Source organism: Salmo salar, chromosome ssa12 (assembly GCF_905237065.1).
Source record: "Salmo salar chromosome ssa12, Ssal_v3.1, whole genome shotgun sequence".
In the NCBI taxonomy this organism is placed as follows: Eukaryota; Metazoa; Chordata; class Actinopteri; order Salmoniformes; family Salmonidae; genus Salmo; species Salmo salar.
In genome coordinates, this window is record NC_059453.1 from 30609114 (window position 1) to 30627786 (window position 18673).

The 18673-nt window shown below is 41.6% G+C and overlaps 2 protein-coding genes across 3 annotated transcripts; one reads left to right on the forward strand and one right to left on the reverse strand.

The window, feature by feature from the left end:
- Positions 1-708: 708 nt before the first annotated feature.
- Positions 709-11011, reverse strand: LOC106564758 (cholecystokinin-like). Of its 2 annotated transcripts, none has more exons than XM_014131102.2 (3): positions 10814-11011; positions 1077-1352; positions 709-928 (listed from the first exon to the last, which is right to left on the reverse strand). In XM_014131102.2, exons 2-3 carry the CDS (start codon positions 1348-1350, stop codon positions 858-860), a joined length of 345 nt encoding a protein of 114 aa, XP_013986577.2. In that variant the 5' UTR covers positions 1351-1352; positions 10814-11011; the 3' UTR covers positions 709-857. The 2 variants fall into 2 exon arrangements, with proteins under 2 accessions (XP_013986577.2, XP_045547201.1); XM_045691245.1 differs by lacking the exon at positions 10814-11011 and adding an exon at positions 1454-1530.
- On the forward strand, positions 10881-17914 carry LOC106564757 (keratin, type I cytoskeletal 19-like). The gene is made up of 9 exons (XM_045691244.1): positions 10881-11189; positions 12496-12624; positions 14557-14639; positions 14870-15026; positions 15371-15532; positions 15678-15803; positions 16239-16459; positions 17123-17211; positions 17335-17914. The coding sequence occupies exons 1-9, from the start codon at positions 10881-10883 to the stop codon at positions 17439-17441; spliced, it is 1383 nt and encodes a 460-aa protein (XP_045547200.1). The 3' UTR covers positions 17442-17914.
- The last annotated feature ends 759 nt before the right edge of the window (positions 17915-18673 follow it).

Genomic DNA, 18673 nt, shown 5'->3' on the forward strand with positions numbered 1-18673 from the left:
TTATACTCTAATTTTGCTTTCTTTGGCACACACTATTGGTCAACATGAGCTACTAAAATGATTCTGAAGTGTGCAAGGCCTTGCAGTCCCAAGATAGAAGGGGGGGGATTTCGGCAGCAAAGAAAATAGCCTTGCCGAACACCCCCCCCCCTTTTAATTTCCTTAATTTTGTGGCTAGAGACAAATACTTTCTGTGGCCCACACTACTGGTCAACATGAGCTACCAAAACGATTCTGGAGTGTGCCAGGCCTTGCAGTCCCAAGATAGAAGGGGGGGGGGGGGTTCGGCAGCAAAGAAAATAGCCTTGCCGAACCCCCCCTTTTCCTTAATTTTGTGGCTGGCAGGGGAAGCACAACACAGGTTTCCCCGGACACATTAAGCATTGTCCTAGACTAAAAAGAATACTTCATGTAGATTCTGTGTCCGGGAAACCAACCCATGTGCTAAATGGAAACCAACCCATGTGCTAAATGGAAACCAACCCATGTCCTAAATTGGAAACCAACCCATGTGCTAAATGGAAACCAACCCATGTCCTAAATGGAAACCAACCCATGTCCTAAATGGAAACCCGCCCATGTCCTAAATGGAAACCAACCCATGTGCTAAATGGAAACCAACTATGTCCTAAATGGAAACCCGCCCATGTCCTAAATGGAAACCCGCCCATGTCCTAAATGAAATCAAGAAATGTCCGTAGACATACATACTGCAAACATGTTTATTATGACACTTGGATTAAAAGCAAAACTCATGACATAATCCAATGAAAATATACAATCTACTTCAAATAGGGATGGATTTCTGAGTAATGCCAGTGCAGGCAGACGTTCCTCATTTGGCCTGTGGTACATCTCTACTCTGCACTCCGCCGTCCAAAGTCAACCCATCCTTGGTAGTCCCGGTCCGGACACTCGTTCATCATCTCTGCGAACAATACAAACCTACATGAACCAAACAGAAAAGTTCAATGTGGATTTAAAGTGCTCAAGTGAACAACGATGCACTTCAAATGTGCCACGGTAGATGTTGGCATCTCTCTCACACACACACTTGACTCGACACCACCACGTACCTGAGATGGCCTGCATGATTTGCTTGGACATGAACTCGCGCTGGTCCTCCGACAGGTGCGACATCCTCTCCACCCGTGCCATGCTCGTTTGAGTGTCTTGCGCCATCCTAACCACGTTCTCCGCAGCATTCTTCACGGCCTCCCTCCTGGCCAGTAGCTGTGGCAGTATCCCACCCTGTTTGGTGTTGCCATCCGACTTGGATACAGGTGATGTCAAACCAACCCCCACTAGCGCTGCCATGAGGACGCACACCAACAATCCACTCATTGCCATGCCTGGATGCAGAATAAGAGTTTTCTTACAACATAGCTTTAGATTATTAAAAGTAGGGAATGCAAAAAGCAATTTTTTGTGTGAAAATGATGGTGGCAATTACCTTAAAAGAGAGGTGATCGTACGTAACAGTCTGAACTAAACGAAGTCAGCAAGTGCGAATGATATTGCCAGCTCTCTATGTCAGGTCTTTTATACACAAAGGTCTATGTAGCAAATATGGTAAAAGAGCAATATCTGATAACAATGTCCAAGATGGATCCCTTGATTGATTGAAAAAAACGATAGAAACTCCATGCGTAATGGATGCTTGGTGCCAGAATGGGGCGCATCAATATTCTAATCGTTCACCTGGAAATGAGAGACAATAAAGTATAACTCAGACATTCAATAGTGGTTGTTGTTACAGAAGTCTACAACCCTGTCATAACACCTGTATCCAAGGCCAAGGTCCACCAACTCTAACTTCCACTTGCATTGACATGCAAGGAAAACCATGAATCAGTCATTAAAAATGCCATGAAAAAAATGGCAAGTGGTGCATCACTTAGAAACACATTTGAAACGCAAAGGCACCATATCATTACTGTTGTTCTTAATATAGACCTAGTTGTAAAATTATTATGACAGCGATATCGTGATGGTGTAACCTAAACGACGGATGAGGAAGGGTTTTATGTGGACAGTGTGTGATGATGTACAGCCAACACTCTTATCTGGCCTAAAGAGAGCATCATTGACTGGAACCAACATTAGAGTTGTTTACCTATAGATTTTCTAAATAGTCAAGGAAATATCTTCTGTGTATAAGGTAGTCTTTAAAAGCATTAAAAAGATTTTAATTCAATTCATACAGATATGCTATCCATTTAGAATGTTGTCAATGAAGCTTGTTAATATATATATTTTTTTAAAGCATTAAAAAGATTTTAATTCAATTCATACAGATATGCTATCCATTTAGAATGTTTTCAATGAAGCTTGTTAATATATATATTTTTTTAAACACTGGAATTGTTGTCAGGATACCACAGCCAAAGTGATATGCTGTTATGGAAATAGGAAACAAGAGATAATGGTTTAACATGGTGTCACGCCCTGACCTGAGAGAGCCTTTTTTATGTCTCTATTTAGGTTTAGTCAGGGTGTGATTTGGGTGGGCATTCTATGTCCTTTTTTCTATGCTTTGTATTTCTTTGTTTTGGCCTGGTATGGCTCTCAATCAGGGACAGCTGTACATCGTTGTCGCTGATTGGGAGTCATACTTAGGCAGCCTGTTTTCTTTTGGGGTTTGTGGGTAGTTATTTTCTGTTTTGTACATTTTGTGACTTGACAGAACTGTTGGTCATGTTCTTGTTTGTTTGAAGTGTTTGTTATTATTAAATCATTAATATTTGGTCCCCTTCTTTTACAGACGACAAGCGTTACACATGGACCTGATGTCTCTACATTGTGCACTTCACAAGAATGTAAAGTATCAACTAATTTATATAGAAAAACTGGAAGCCAGTCTGTCAGTTTCTGGCACTCCAAGGATGATGAGAATGTATAGGAGGCTCTTTCTTATGAAGACTGAAGGTGTGTGTAACTGGGGTAATTAAGGTATGTTTGAGATGTTGTTCATTCAGTTTTGAGATGTGGGTGTGGAAGAGTTATGGAGAAACTGATCATTAAAGGGAAATGAAAAGGATAATTAAATCAAAAGCACATAAGATTGTTGATGTCCTAGATTAGAAATAAACCGATTTTTGTTAGGGTCCTTCCAGCTCTCTAAATTGTGCTGGCCCAGTCTGCGCTGTGTCCCTCTTTTACTGGTGTAACTTCCAGTGTAGGAGGTATACCACTCCCCTCAACTTTCTTTATCATAATATCACAGATACACAGGCATTCCAGCTGACATTTGGAAGGAATTGAACGTAGGCCAAAGACAGAGGACTCACCCCTTCGCTTTTGTTACCGTCTTACGCTAATCGAGGCAGAACATAAATATCTCTACCTGTGATAATAGAACCAAAGAAAACAGTAGAACTAGCAGAAGGCCTGCCAAGTGATTAGGCACGCAATGGTGTCTTGGTTTCCCTGGAAATACCTCTCGTCACACGGTGCGAAAGAAGATTTGAGTCAAACACTCCCTTTTAACCTTTAGGGTCACCAGAGAATACATCAAGTTAAGTTTTTTTTCATGTACAAGTGTATTGGCTGAATGAGGGGGCTTTGGGGTTTCAATAAGTGGTGGTTTGAGGATAGTGACAGTGAAGTCTTGATAGGGATGAGTTTACATAGCGAGGCATGAGGATCATTCATCACGTCGTCTTATGGGTTCACCGGGTATGAATGATTTGACCTTTTGAGAGGTAAAACATTTAAAATGTCTGCTTACCGGGCCTTAAAGTATTCACACCCCTTGACTTTTTACACATTTTGTGTCACATCCTGAATTTAAAATTGCTACAATAAAAATGTGTCACTGGCCCCCTATACATAAGTCTTCCAAAACATGCATCCTGTTTGCAATAAGGCATTAAAATAGAACTGGAAAAATGTTTTAAAGATATTAACTTTATGTCCTGAAAACAAAACATTATGTTTTGGGCAAATCCAACACAGCACATCACTGATTACCACTCTTCATATCTTAAAGCATGGTGGTGGCTGCATCATGCTATGGGTATGCTTGTCATCGGCAAGGACTAGGGATTTTTTAAATCCTAGCGTAAAAGCTTGTTCAGTCTGCTTTCCAACAGACACTGGGAGACAAATTCACCTTTCAGCAGGACAATAACCTAACACGGAACCCAAACCAGCTGGCTGCGCGTGTGCGCCATCGTGCGCGATCGTGCATAAATGTATTTTGTCCCCCCACACCAAATGCGATCATGACACGCAGGTTAAAATCTCAAACTCTGAACCAGTTATATTAATTTGGGGACAGGTCGAAAAGCATTAAACATTTATGGCAATTTAGCTAGCTAGCTCGCACTTGCTAGCAAATTTGTCCTATTTAGCTAGCTTGCTGTTGCTAGCTAATTTGTCCTGGGATATAAACATTGAGTTGTTATTTTACCTGAAATGCACCAGATCCTCTACTCCGCCAATTAATCCACACATAAAACGGTCAACCGAATCGTTTCTAGTCATCTCTCCTCCTTCCAGGCTTTTTCTTCTCTTGACTTTATATCAGTCACCCACGTGGGTATAACCAATGAGGAGATGGCACGTGGGTACCTGCTTCTATAAACCAAGGAGATGGGTGAGGCAGGACTTGCAGCGCGATCTGCGTCACAAATAGAACTGACTTCTATTCTTGGCAACACAAATGCTTGTTGGCACGCGCGAGCAGTGTGGGTGCAATAATTTAATAATATACATTTCTACATTTATTTTTCAACGCTCATGCACGCGACGCGAGAGGTGTAGTCAGCCCGTAAAACACAAAGCCAATATACACTGGAGTTGCTTTACAAGACGACATTGAATGTTCCTGAGTGGCCTAGTTACAGTTTTTTTTGTCTTAAATCGGCTTGAAAATCTATGGCAAGACTTGAAAATGGCTGTCTAGCACTGATCAACAACCAACTTGACAGAGCTTGAAGAATTTAAAAAAGAATAATGTGCAAATATTTTACAATCTAGGTTTGTACAGCTCTTAGAGACTCTTAGACCCAGAAAGACTCACAGCTGTAATCGCTGCCAAAGGTGATTCTAACATGTACTGACTCAGTGGTGTAAATACTTATGTAAATGAGATATTTCTGTATTTCATTTTCAATAAATGTGCAAACATTTCTAAAACAAGTTTTCGCTTTGTCATTATGGGGTATTGTGCGTTTTTTCAATCCATTTTGAATTCAGTCTGTGACACAAACACATGTTGAATAAGTGAAGGGGTGTGAATACTTTCTGAAGGCACTGTATCTGTGTGCTATTCATCACTAAAGATTTTTGTTAATGTGAAAAGGCCCTGGGGATATGTCTGTTCATGCTCTGACAAGGTAGAACTCATTCATCATCATTACATGGAAAGAGGCAGGGCTCAATTAAGTCTAACCTGCCTTGCAGTGCATACACAGCAGCTCATTTTCCCTGAATTCAAATAAAATCTGAATGGTTTTCCCAACTGTACAAATCCAACTACAGACTCCTCTAACAGGTTGATGCTTGATGGTTTTAAGAATTAGTGTGTGAGCTTGGGCAAATTTGATTAAACTAAGACAGTGTGTAAACATACTGTACAGGTTTGACTGAAAACCAGCCTCAGTATGTAGGAAAGTAAAGGTCCAGCTGGCCATCAGTAGACATCATTTGATTTGATCATGGAGATGTATTTGAAAAGTTTATTTCCAAAACGCTATATCCACACATTTTTCAACGTTTTTCTTTTTCATCAGAAATGATCGCTTATGGGTACCTTCGTGTGTTTGTAAAATATGAATGTTCTCAGATTGTTCATTCCTAGATTCGAGATTATAAAAATGTTTTTTTTTTTTTTGCAAAATGTTATAAAACCATTGTTTAGCTTGAATGGAATGTTTATATCCTGTATATTTGACAGTGATATCCCAGATAGCACATTTGTTTCCTTGGAAGTTGTGGGAATGTACGTTTTTGGTTTCCCATTGCTTCTGGGAACAAAGCCATACATTTCCTGACCGTTAAAACTGACCGTTTTTTAAACGAAAGGGAACTATTCTCCTATTCTGGGAACATACATTTTTAAGTTGCAGGGAGGTTCTGAGAACGTTTTACTATGGTTCCCTGAATGTTTTTCTGGGAGGTTATATTAATGTTCTGAGAACGGAAACAATACGTTATTTGAAGGTAATTAAATAACGTTCTGAGAACATGTTTGTTTCAATAAGACTTTAAATTACAGTGCTAGTTTAGTTGTTTCCAAATCCAAGCAAAGATAGACATTTATTTACTTAGGCATTAATCGTGCAAACTGTCACACTGATCTGTTTCCCCTGTCATGTGCTTGTCTCCAAGCCCCTCCCATTATCCCCTGTGCATTTATACCTGTGTTTTCTGTTTGTCTGTTGCCAGTTTGTCTTGTCTCGTCAAGCCTACCAGCATATTTTTCCCGTACTCCTGTTCTCTCTAGTCCCTGTTTTATAGTTCTTCCGGTTTTGACCATTTTGCCTGCCCTGACCCTGCCTGCCGTTCTGTACCTTTCTGACACTGCCCTGGATTACTGACCTCTGCCTGCCCTGAGCCTGCCCTTCTGTACCTTACTGATTCTGCCCTGGACTGCCGACCTCTGCCTGCCCTTGACCTGTCATTTGCCTGCCCCCTGTTTTGTAAATAAACATGGCGGAACGCCATGACCATGCCTTGAATACATTGCTGGAGCAATTCCGCCGATTGTCTGTTAGGCAGCCAGCCACGACAGTAACCTCCCAGCCTTCAGTAACCCTGCTATCAGCAGCACGTCTCTCCAGGCCACCCCGGTTTCCTGAGAACCCCGCTTACCTCCTCCGGAACGCTTCGCTGGAGAGTCAGGAACCTGTTGGGCGTTTCTCGCCCAGTGTTCCCTCATCTTCGAGCTGCAGCCCTCGTCCTTTCACTCAGACCGCTCGAAGAAAGTGTACCTCATAAAGTCTGGAAGAGTTCGTGGCTGAGATGAAAAGGTTTTCGATTCTCCGTTGTCTGGGAGAGAGGCTGCCCGGAAGTTACTCCAGCTTCGTCAAGACTCCCACAGATTTCCAAACGTTCGCTGCTGAGAGTGCCTGGAATGCAGAATCCCTGTTCGACACGTTCCTTCATGGATTATCGGAGAAAGTTAGACAAGCTCCCAGCCCTGGAGCTGCCTACGGATCTCGATTTGCTCATCGCCTTGACCATCAGGATCGATGGACGTCTACGGGAATGTAGGAGGGAGAGGAGGTCTGATTCCGGTCCCACTCGCTCGCCCAACGATCCCAATCCCGGAAGTCCCCGGGGTCTAAGTTCCAGAGAGAATCCGAGGTTACCCGAGTTCCCCAGAGAGTCTCCTAAGTCTGCCATCCTCCGGGTTTCACCCCCAGTCTAACGGCCAGTTGGAGCGAGCCAATCAGGACCTGGAGACGACTCTTCGTTGCCTCGTCTCCGCCAACCCCACCACCTTGAGCCAGCAACTCGTGTGGGTGGAATACGCCCGCAACACCCTCCCCTGCTCAGCCACTAGTCTTTCGCCTTTCTAGTGTTCAATGGGTTATACGCCCCCTGCTCTTCCCTGAGCAAGAGGGAAGAGGTCAGCATATCCTCGGCCCAGATGTTTGTCCTCCTCTGTAACCATACCTGGAAGAGAGCCCGGTCTGCTCTTCTCAAGACCACCTCCAGGTATCGATGACAGGCGGACCGCCACCGGCTCCCCGTTATTTTCTCGGGAAGAGGATATGGTTGTCCACTCGGGATCTGCCACTCTGGGTGGAGGCCCGCAAACTTTCACCCCATTTTATCGGCCCTTTCCCCATCTCTAAGATTATTAGCCTCTCTGCTGTTCTACTGTTGTCTCGTCAAGCCTACCAGCATTTTCTAGTTCTTCCTGCTTTGACCATTCTGCCTGCCTTGACCCTGAGTCTGCCTGTCGTTCTGTACCTTACTGACTCTGCCCTGGATTACCGACCTCTGCCTGCCCTTGACCTGCCGTTTGCCTGCCCCCTGCTTTGTAAATAAACATTTGTAATTCGAACTGTCTGCATCTGGGTCTTATCCTGAGTCCTGATGCAAACACATGTATTTTTTATTGTGGTATGGCATCTGTGAGATTCAAACCTACGATCTTCTGATGTATCCATGGAATTAGTCCACTGCACCACCAGGATGGAGCTAGCATTCCATGTTTTTTTACTCATATATAGCTGTTCATTTTAGTTTATTCAAAAGGATCCTATTTCAAAGGAAGCAAGCACTCATTAAGATCAGGTGTGGCCAATTAGTGGGCGGGCCAACACACCTTAACACACTTAACAAGATAGAGGATGAGAGAGTTTTGTTGATGCTAAGAATGTATGTTTTTAAATAACATTCTTAGAACGTTCTTAGAGCGTTACTTATGTTTCCTTGTGGATTTTATGGAAAGTTTTCTTAATGTTCTGAGAACATTACTTTAAATAGAACCATGAGGAAACCTGCAGAAAACGTTATGCTGAAATATTCAAGTTGTTCTCTGAACAATCTGCAAACATGACTTTAAATAGAACCATGAGGAAACCTGCAGAAAACATTACGCTGAAGTACTGAAAGTCCCACAGAAGAACGTTTTTTCTTAACGTTCTCTGAACAATCTGAGAACATAACTTTAAATAGAACCACGAGGAAACCTGTAAGAAATGTTATGGCAGCATTCCCAAACTACGGGTAGCCTGATTAAAAAATGGAGAGAGAAACTCTGAAATAAATAAAAAAGATTGCGCTTGGTTCATAGAACCGGGGTTACGTCAATAAACTCTTGTACAGTAGCAGCTAGATGCGGTGTTAATAAACAGAGCGGTTTCTGTTTTCTTCTTAAAAATGTGACTCTTTTGAATGGTTTAAGCTCCAAAATATTATGACCCCATCACTGAAATATAAGACTCTCAGGAACACATACATGTTTTATGTTTCCCTCTACAATGCCCACAAGCCCAATTAAAACAGAGTGGACAAGACCGGGCACTAAATCAGACTGGGGGGGGAAAGAAAATCATCAATGATGATGTTCTTTTCTACACAGAAGATCATGAAAAATTATTGCCTGATGATCTTCTAAACTTTCCAATACCTTTCTGATGCGTTTCAGTCACTTCAAACCATACTTCCTTCAGATTGAAATACTGTCAAAAGTATTGTCAGCCTTATTTGTAATAGACTGTCATACCCAGAATTAAAAAAGTAAACACTGACCGATGATTACATCACTTTTTTTACATGGTGGGGTCGCAAACATTTTTTTTATATCAAAATGAGGTCATGGGCCTAACAAGTTTGTGAAGCTCTGCTTTATGAGAAGGTTGCATGCAAAATAGCCACAGGACAACCACACTCTCACCAAGCTCTAAGAAACGTGGTTCTCAGAACGTTATGTGCTAGATTGGATGTGGTTGTCTCACCTAGCTAGTTTGAAATTAATGCACTTTCTGTAAATCGCTCTGGATTAGACCATCTGCTATGACTAAAATGTCAAATGTAAACATTCTACATGCAGATACTGACTATACTGAATATTTTTTTTGTAAAACATTTTTAAATATTGTATAATTTGTACATTTCTTTATAATTATTATTATTTTTTCGTTACATTTGACTGTGTGAAAACTAACAGTAGTAACAAATACATATCTGTCATTGAACAACCTCATTAGATAGAGAAAAACACCAATCTCTTTCATAATTTCTTTAAACAATAAAAGCAAATTTACCAACATTTCTGAAAATGGATATAGAGCGTTTTGGAATGAAACTTACTCAGGCTGTTATGTGGCTGTTTTGCATACACTTGTCCCTTGAATAAATCCCACTATCCAAACCAACATCTGAGAGCAAGTACTGAGTAGGCAAAATGGAATGTGAGGAATTATGAGGTTAATTCATATTTCAAATAAGGTTATAGTTAGAGTACAGTACATCTTTGAAGTCAGAAAGACAGAATGAGAAAATCATCAGTGATTTATAGTCAAAATAGTAAGAATACCCACTACACATCTTTGACAGTGAATGAACACACTATCCAAACCAACTAATCTGAGGGCAAGTATACTGAGTAGACAAAGTAAAAACATTGAATGTGTTGAGTTTATGAACAGTTCATAATGGTTATTTACATTTCAAAAAGATGACTGTTACTGACCATCTTTTCAAATGGATAGAATGACACAATCATCAAATGTAAGTGAAGGAGTGACTTGGTGCAACATTTTAGTTTGGTAAAATAATAACATAACACATACAATATTTAGCCTACAAATCCTTGACAAAGATATATTAAAATATTGCCAATTTCAGTAAACAAACCGAAATGTAATTGAAAATGGATGTCTGAAACCATGGAATGTCAGCTTTACAAAACACATCCAGTAATGTTCTCAAGCTGTCTGACTTGCCAGTCTATACCTGTCAAACACACTGCCCTTCATTAACCACAACCTTTACTGAACCATTCATTTCCCTAGATGTCCTTAGTGACTTTAGTGATGTATCTTGTTACATAGTTGTTGCATGCCCTGTACCCACCCACTAAACAAAACAATTAGATATACCTTAATTCCAAGGAATAGTGGTGACGCAGTCAAGCATTCTTAATGCAACTATATAAGAAGCTGTATAAGGGGTTATTTTACCTGTCGCCTCCGGGATGCTTGCGTCCCACCTACGTAACAGCCACTTGCAGCCTGTGGCGCGATTTTCAAAACCTTAAAAATCCTATTACTTCAATTTCTCAAACATATGACTATTTTACAGCTATTTAATGCAACTATATAAGAAGCTGTATAAGGGGTTATTTTACCTGTCGCCTCCAACTCGGAAGAACGCACTTTAACCTCCCAGGACGCATCTCCAAACCATCTCTCGCCATGTCCATTGTAACCAGTCGCAGTAGTAGCCGTAGATACAGCTCACGTAGGGGTGTCGGTTCGAGTGGCCTCAGTTTGTCCGGTGGGATGCAGTTTTCCAGCGGTTTGGGAGGCGGTAGGTCCCGCATGAGCGTGTCCTCTGTTGGGAGCAGTCGCGCGCCGTGTGTATATGGAGGTGCCGGGGGATACGGCACCCGTATCTCTCAGTCTTCTTTCTCTATGGACGGGCCAGGCCAGATCACTATTGGCGCCAACGAAAAGCATACCATGCAGAATCTGAACGATCGTTTGGCCACCTACCTGGAAAAGGTAAGGCAGAGTGACGGGGATGTGTCTGGAGATTAGGTGCGCTCCGCGATATTACGCACAGCCCAGATCATGTGCGTGGAGATCGAAAGTCAAGGCATGAACGACAAGGTGATATAGAACGATGATATAGAAAACTCCTATGAGAAAGTGATCTTTAATCTTTGATATAAAGCTTTTTTTTAAATAACCACTTTCATCAATACTATCCACATTGTTAAATTAAACGTGATAATACAGTAGGCTACAGTAAATTTGACTCCATAAAAAATAAGTATATAAAACAACTTTTACTTAACTTGAAACTTTTTAAAAACGATTTATTCCATTATTAATGTTTCTAATTGTAAAATTGCTATTGAGAAGAAGCAGCAACCTATCGTTTGCCTGTAAAGCTCCAAGGAAAGTCTCATAATTATTAAAAGACACACCTGTATTACAACTATAAACGCAAGTTCCACAATACATAATGAGGACCAGTGGTGGAAAAAATACCAAATTGTCATAAGGATACCTTAATAGAAAATGACTCTAGTAAAAGTGAACGTCACGCAGTGAAATACTACTTCAGTAAAAGTCCAAAAGTCTTTGGTTTTAGTATCAAAACATGTAATTGCTAAAATATACTTCAGTATCAAAAGTAAAAGTAAAAGTGTAAATCATTTCACATTCCTTATATTAAGCAACCCAGACGGCACAATTAGTTATTTACATTTTTTGTACAGAAAGCCAGGGGCACTCAGACATCATTTACAAACAAAGCATGTTGGTTTAGTGAGTCCGCCAGATCATAGGTACTAGGGATGACCAGGGATGTTCTCTTGATAAGAGTGTGAATTGGACCATCTTCCTTTCCTGCTAAGCATTCAAAGTGTAATGAGTACTTTTGGGTGTCAGGGAAAATCTATGGAGTAAAAAGTACACTATTTTCTTTAGGAATGTAGTGGAGTAAAAGTAACAGTTGTCAAAAATATGACTAGTAAAGTAAAGTAAATAGACCCCAAAAAACCTACTTAAGTAGTACTTTAAATAATTTTTATTTAAGTGCTTTACACCACTGATGAGGACAATAACATAGCAGGATTTGAACATTTATTTTTAATTCCATTATGTTGGGGATTATCTAATGGGAGTGCGCAGATTCACATAACGTGATGGGTTGCGCCCCAAATGGCACCCTATTTCCTTTGTAGTGCGAAACAGGGCCCATAGGGCTCTGGTCAAATGTAGTGTTCTATATAGGGAATAGGGCGCCATTTAGGATAGACCCATGAACTGAACTGATTCCCTCCACTCCTTGTGTACACAGGTGCGCTCTCTTGAGGCAGCCAAAAGCAAGTTGGAGTTGCAGATCAAAGAGTTCTACGAGATGAGATCACCGACTCACAAGAAGGACCTCAGTGGGTTCTATGCCACCATCACAGATATCTGCAACAAGGTACTTCTAGGTAATGTAGCAACCCACTGGGCTCACACTGGTAGAATCAACATTGTTTCCATGTCATTTCAATGTAACTATATTGAACCAACATGGAATAGACGTTGAATTGACGTCTGTGCCCAGTGGGAAGGGAGGTGGGGGTAGGATTGAGATGATGCCAACAGGTTTGTGAAAGAAGAGAGTCACTAGAATGAATTACAGTGCATTTGGAAAGTATTCAGACCCCTTGACTATTTCCACATTTTGTTACGTTACAGGCTTGTCCCCCACATCAATATACACACAATACCCCATAACAAAGCAAAAACAGGTTTTTAGAAACTTTAGCAAATATGGAAATATCACATTTACATAACTATTCAGACCCTTTACTAAGTACTTTGTTGAAGCACCTTTGGCATCGATTACAGCCTTGAGTCTTCTTGGGTATGACGCTACAAGCTTGGCACACCTGTATTTGGGGAGTTTCTCCCATTCTTCTCTGCAGATCCTCTCAAGCTCTGTCAGATTGGATGGGGAGCGTTGCTGCACAGCTATTTTCAGATCTCTCCAGAGATGTTAGATCGGGTTCAAGTCCGGGCTCTGGCTGGGCCACTCAAGGACATTCAGAGACTTGTCCTGAAGCCACTCCTACATTGTCTTGGCTGTGTGCTTAGGGTTGTTGTCCAGTTGGAAGGTAAACCTTCGCCCAGTCTGAGGTCCTGAGCGCTCTGGAGACGGTTTTTGTCAAGGATCTCTCTGTACTTTTCTCCGTTCATCTTTGCCTCAATCCTGGCTAGTCTCCCAGTCCCTGCCGCTGAAAAACATACCACAGCATGATGCTGCCACCACCATGCTTCACCGTAGGGACAGTGCCAGGTTTTCTCCAGACTTGACGCTTGGCATTCAGGCCAAAGAGTTCAATCTTGGTTTCATCAGACCAGAGAATCTTGTTTCTCATGGTCTTAGTCTTTAGGTGACTTTTGGCAAACTCCAAGCTGGCTATCATGTGGCTTTTACTAAGGAGTGGCTTCCGTCTGGCCACTCTTCCATAAAGGCCTGATTGGTGGAGTGCTGCAGAGATGGTTGTCCTTCTGGAAGGTTCTCCCATCTCCACAGAGGAACTCTGAAGCTCTGTCAGAGTGACCATCACCACCCTGACCAAGGCCCTTCTCCCCAGATTGCTCAGTTTGGCCGGGCGGCCAGCTCTAGGAAGAATCTTGGTGGTTCCAGACTTCTTCCATTTAGGAATGATTGAGGCCACTGTGTTCTTGGGGACCTTCAATGCTGCAGAAATGTTTTGCTACCCTTCCCCAGATTTTTGCCTCGACACAATCCTGTCTCAGCACTCTACGGACAATTCCTTCAACCTCATGGCTTGGTTTTTGCTCTGACATGCACTGTCAACAGTGGGACTTAATATAGACAGGTGTATTCCTTTCCAAATCATGTCCAATCAATTGAATTTACCACAGGTGGACTCCAATAAAGTTGGAGAAACATCTCAAGGATGATCAATGAAACAGGGTGCACCTGAGCTCAATGTCGAGTCTCATAGCAAAGGGTCTGAATAGTTAGGTAAATAAGGTATTATTTATATTTTTTTCTAAAAACCTGTTTTTGCTTTGTCATTATAGGGTATTGTGTGTAGATTGCTGAGGATTATTTTTTTTTAACCCATTTTAGAATAAGGCTGTAACATAACAAAATGTGGAAAAAGTAAAGTGGTCTGAATACTTTCCGAAGGCATTGTAGATAAGTGATAGATTTGAGGTGTAATTCCCATTGTCTCTCAATGTTTATCTTGTTGATTGTCAAAAAACTGTGTTCTGTTGTAAATTAATGAACATTAGACGTGAACCAGATCTGCTGATCTAAACATATGATATCCTATACATAGTTGACTCTGTTATTACATTCCATTGACTGTGGCTGTCCTCCTGTTCCTAGATCCAAGCCAGGTCTGTGGAGAACTCTCAGATGATCCTGCAGGTGGATAATGCCAGACTTGCAGCTGATGACTTCAAGATGAAGTAGGTGCACTTCCTGTTTGTACTGTACACAGCCTCTGTGAGTGTACTGATTCTGTTTGTAACTCTTGGCCTATAGGTTTGAGATTGAGTAGATCGAATCCTCCCAGATATACAGAAATGCTCATGGATGTAGGCAGGGGCTATGAATCAGTTTATGGTTGGGCAAGTTGTATCTTGGTTTGTTGTGAGGAGGAACTAATCAAGCCCTCTTCTTTCCTCAACCCCTGTAGGTTAGAGACGGAGGCTAACATGCGTATGAAGATGGAAGGGGATGTGGCTCGTCTGAGAGGAGTCCTGGACAGCTTTACACTCACCAGAGCAGAACTGGAGATACAGATTGAGGGGCTGAAGGAGGAGCTGGTCTACCTCAGGAAGAACCACGAGGAGGTCATTTCTCCTCACACACTCAAGTCTTAACGCTTGTGCTGTTGGTTGAAGTGCCAATGTGCCAGGACAGCCACATGTGGTTTTTCATTTGGACACAATGGCTTCCCCTGTAGTTTTTGCACAATCAATTTATTTATCAATTCTCAGTGAGTTTGAAACATTTCCATGTTTGGCCACAAGGGGGCAAAACTCACCCACAACAAATCTAGGGCAACTTCACTGTTTTTAGTACTCAAATATACAGTAACTGATTGTTTTCAGGTGCTTTTGCCCTTCCCTGTGTATAAGTAAACTACAAATCCCAGGTATTATAGCACAATTTGTCCCCCTTTTCATGTTGTTAGGAGATGCATTTGATGCGGACGCAGCATTGTGGTGCTGTGAATGTGGAGATGGACTGTGCTTCCTCAGTGGACATGAGCAAGGTGCTTGAGGAGATGAGGACCCAGTATGAGGGCATGGTAGCGAAGAACCAGAGAGATGCTGCCAAGTGGTTTGAGAGCAAGGTGAGACAACCTCTGAGAATAGGACAGGGGGACTTGTGGGCATGGGTCCCTAAATGTGTTTTGTGAGAGGCACAATTGACATGTATTTTGTGAAGTGGTACTATACTTTTGACTAATACTGTGTGTGTTTGTGTGTGTGTGTCAGATGGAGGTGCTTCAGAACCAGATCACCACCAGCACCACAGAGGTGAAGACCTCTCAGTCTCAGGTGACTGACCTGAAGAGGACCTTCCAGAGCCTGGAGATTGAACTGCATGGCCTGCTCACTCAGGTATGATGTCAAACCATCTTAGTGAATCAGCCTCCCTAAACATATAGCATTTCTCTTTACCCTACCTCTGTTCCTAAAATATGGAATTCCTTTAGGTCTTAAAAGAACAGTACACTCCAAAATCAAAGTTTGTTAGATGTTTTCAGACCTCCACAGTGGTCTAATGTCAAGGTGTTCTAACACCTTTATGCACACCAATCTAACTATCTCTACCCTTCTTCATATCCTCTTTATACATTTCTACTACCCTTCCTTCCTTCCTTCCTTCCTTCCTTCCTTCCTTCCTTCCTTCCTTCCTTCCTTCCTTCCTTCCTTCCTTCCTTCCTTCCTTCCTTCCTTCCTTCCTTCCTTCCTTCCTTCCTTCCTTCCTTCCTTCCTTCCTTCCTTCCTTCCTTCCTTCATCTTCATCCCTTACAAACATAAACACATTCCTAGAAGGGGGACCTGGAGCAGAGCGTCACTGATATAAAGGGCAGCCACGGCTCCCAGCTGAGCCAGCTGCAGGTTTGTATCAACAGCATGGAGGAGGAGCTGCAGCAGCTCAACGTCAGCATCCAGCAGCAGGCCTCCGAGTACCAGATCCTCCTGGACATCAAGATGAGGCTGGAGATGGAGATCGCTGAGTACAGGAGGCTGCTGGATGGAGAGGGACTCAGGTGAGAGGGGATAATTGAGGGGCAGGAAAGAAGGAGGGATGGGGGGATGACAGCTGTTTATTGGCACCTCATTGCAAACAGCGGTGGAAAAAGTACCCAACTGTCATACTTGATTAAAAATAAAAATACCTTAACAGAAAATGACTCAAATAAAAGTAAAAGTCACCCAGTAAAATTCTAATTGAGTAAACGTCTAAAAGTATTTGGTTTAAAATATATTTAAGCATCAAAAATAAAAGTAGAAATCATTTCAAAATCCTTGTATTAAGCAATCCAGATGGCACCATTATTATTTTTTTTAATTTACGGAAGCACACTCAAACACTCTGACATAATTTACCAACAAAGCATGTCGGTTTAGTGAGTCCGCCAGATCAGAGGCAGTAGTGATGACCAGGAATGTTTGGTTGATAAGTCAGTGAATTGTACTATTTTCCTGTCCTGCTAAGTATGAAAAATGTAACGAGCACTTTTGGGTGTCAAGGAAAAGTACAATATTTTCTTAAGCAAGTAAGAAGTGAAAGTAGTCAAAAATGTAAATTGTAAAGTACAGATACCCCCAAAAACAACTTAAGTTACACCACTGATTGCAAACTAGTAAATCAAGATGTGTGTTGGTGAGTTTAGCTGACCGTAAGTGTTCTTCGCCTGTGTGTCTACCAGTAGGCATGTGGAGACCAGACAAGAGGTCAGGAAAGTGATCGTGGTCGAGAAGGTCCATGAAGTACAACAAGTCCAGGAAGTGGTGGAAGGTGAGCAAGCAGAGAATAATTAATCAAATGAATGAATCAATGAAAGAATCAGGTGTTGTTCCCCATAATACACACAATGAATGACTGAATGAATGAATTCCTGTTTGGTGGCTCTTTCCGCAGAGTATAATCCACACATGCAGAAGCGGGTGAGGGTGATCGTGGAGGAGATGGTGGATGGGAAGGTGGTGTCCACCTCAGTTGATGAGAAGGTCCAGGATATGAACTAACCAAGAAGGCCAGATAGTTCCGGAATCTGGTGAAGCGGTAACGGACCAAACATACCCCTGGACCACACATACCCCTGATGACGGGTGTTCAAGCCCCATCTATATATATATATATATATATAATTACATTTACATTTACATTTTAGTCATTTAGCAGACGCTCTTATCCAGAGCGACTTACAAATTGGTGCATTCACCTATAATATCCAGTGGAACAACCACTTTACAATAGTGCATCTAAATAATGTCATGGTCGCATACTGTAATATTTCCCTTTTGACAGGATTTCATCAGCTGAATGATAACTAATCTAATTTACTCATGTTACCTTATAACTCTTATATGGCTCTATCATGTGAACAATTGAATATTATTTCTAGTGTGTTTTTCCTGTTGTTCCATTTGTTGCCACCAGGTGACATCTCTCATTTAAACATCTTTGGGCAGCGCAATTAAAACTGAAAATGATTTAATTTGAGTAAAGTGTAAACAGATTATTACAGTTACATAAGTGACAACAGGGAAAATATGACAACATTGCCATTACTGTTGAAAATTTCACTTTTTCTCTCTATTTTTACCCCGTAGTTTATTTTGCTGCATTGATAACGACAAAAAGCAAAGTCTCATAATTGTTAAGCAACATCTGGTAACAAATAATGTATAAAGCTATTTTTGCTCCATTGTATACTCCCAGGACCACAAGCCATGTATGTTCTCTGTACTCTATGAAAGGTTTAAAGTTCATGTTCTGTAGGCCTACGACACTGACGCTACATGATACATTTGGCTGTTATTAAAATATAGATGTCAATGCATTTCAGGACACTGATATCATAATTGAGGGTCCATTGTTGTCCTCTAAAAAGCTGGGAAAAAACACCTTTGCAGAGTGGATGAGGCCAACACACATACTGTACCCTTACATTATATGAGTGTAACCCTCATGAGAGTTTCACTGACTCAAACATGTTCTCAGAGCAGAAAGGATTATGATTGGTTGCATCAGGAAACCAATGAAAAAGAAGAGTAGGCGGGAGGAGGTGGGAATACCTAATAGGGGACGTTCTCTATAGGAGAAATTCCTGCCTTCAGCTGTTTGGTTAGACATTTTAAGGACAGTAAGGAGTCCTGAGTCTTGTGACCGTAGCGTACGTGTAGGTATGTACGGCAGGACCAAATCAGAAAGATAGTTAGGAGCAAGCCCATGTAATGCTTTGTAGGTTAGCATT

Coding starts and splice junctions, on each gene's coding strand:
- LOC106564757 (XM_045691244.1), top strand. CDS start 10,881: ATGTCCATTGTAACCAGTCGCAGTAGTAGCCGTAGATACAGCTCACGT. Junction 12,625..14,556: donor TCACAGATATCTGCAACAAG/GTACTTCTAGGT, acceptor TCCTGTTCCTAG/ATCCAAGCCAGGTCTGTGGA. Junction 15,027..15,370: donor TCAGGAAGAACCACGAGGAG/GTCATTTCTCCT, acceptor TCATGTTGTTAG/GAGATGCATTTGATGCGGAC.
- LOC106564758 (XM_014131102.2), bottom strand. CDS start 1,350: ATGGCAATGAGTGGATTGTTGGTGTGCGTCCTCATGGCAGCGCTAGTG. Junction 929..1,076: donor AATCATGCAGGCCATCTCAG/GTACGTGGTGGT, acceptor TATTGTTCGCAG/AGATGATGAACGAGTGTCCG.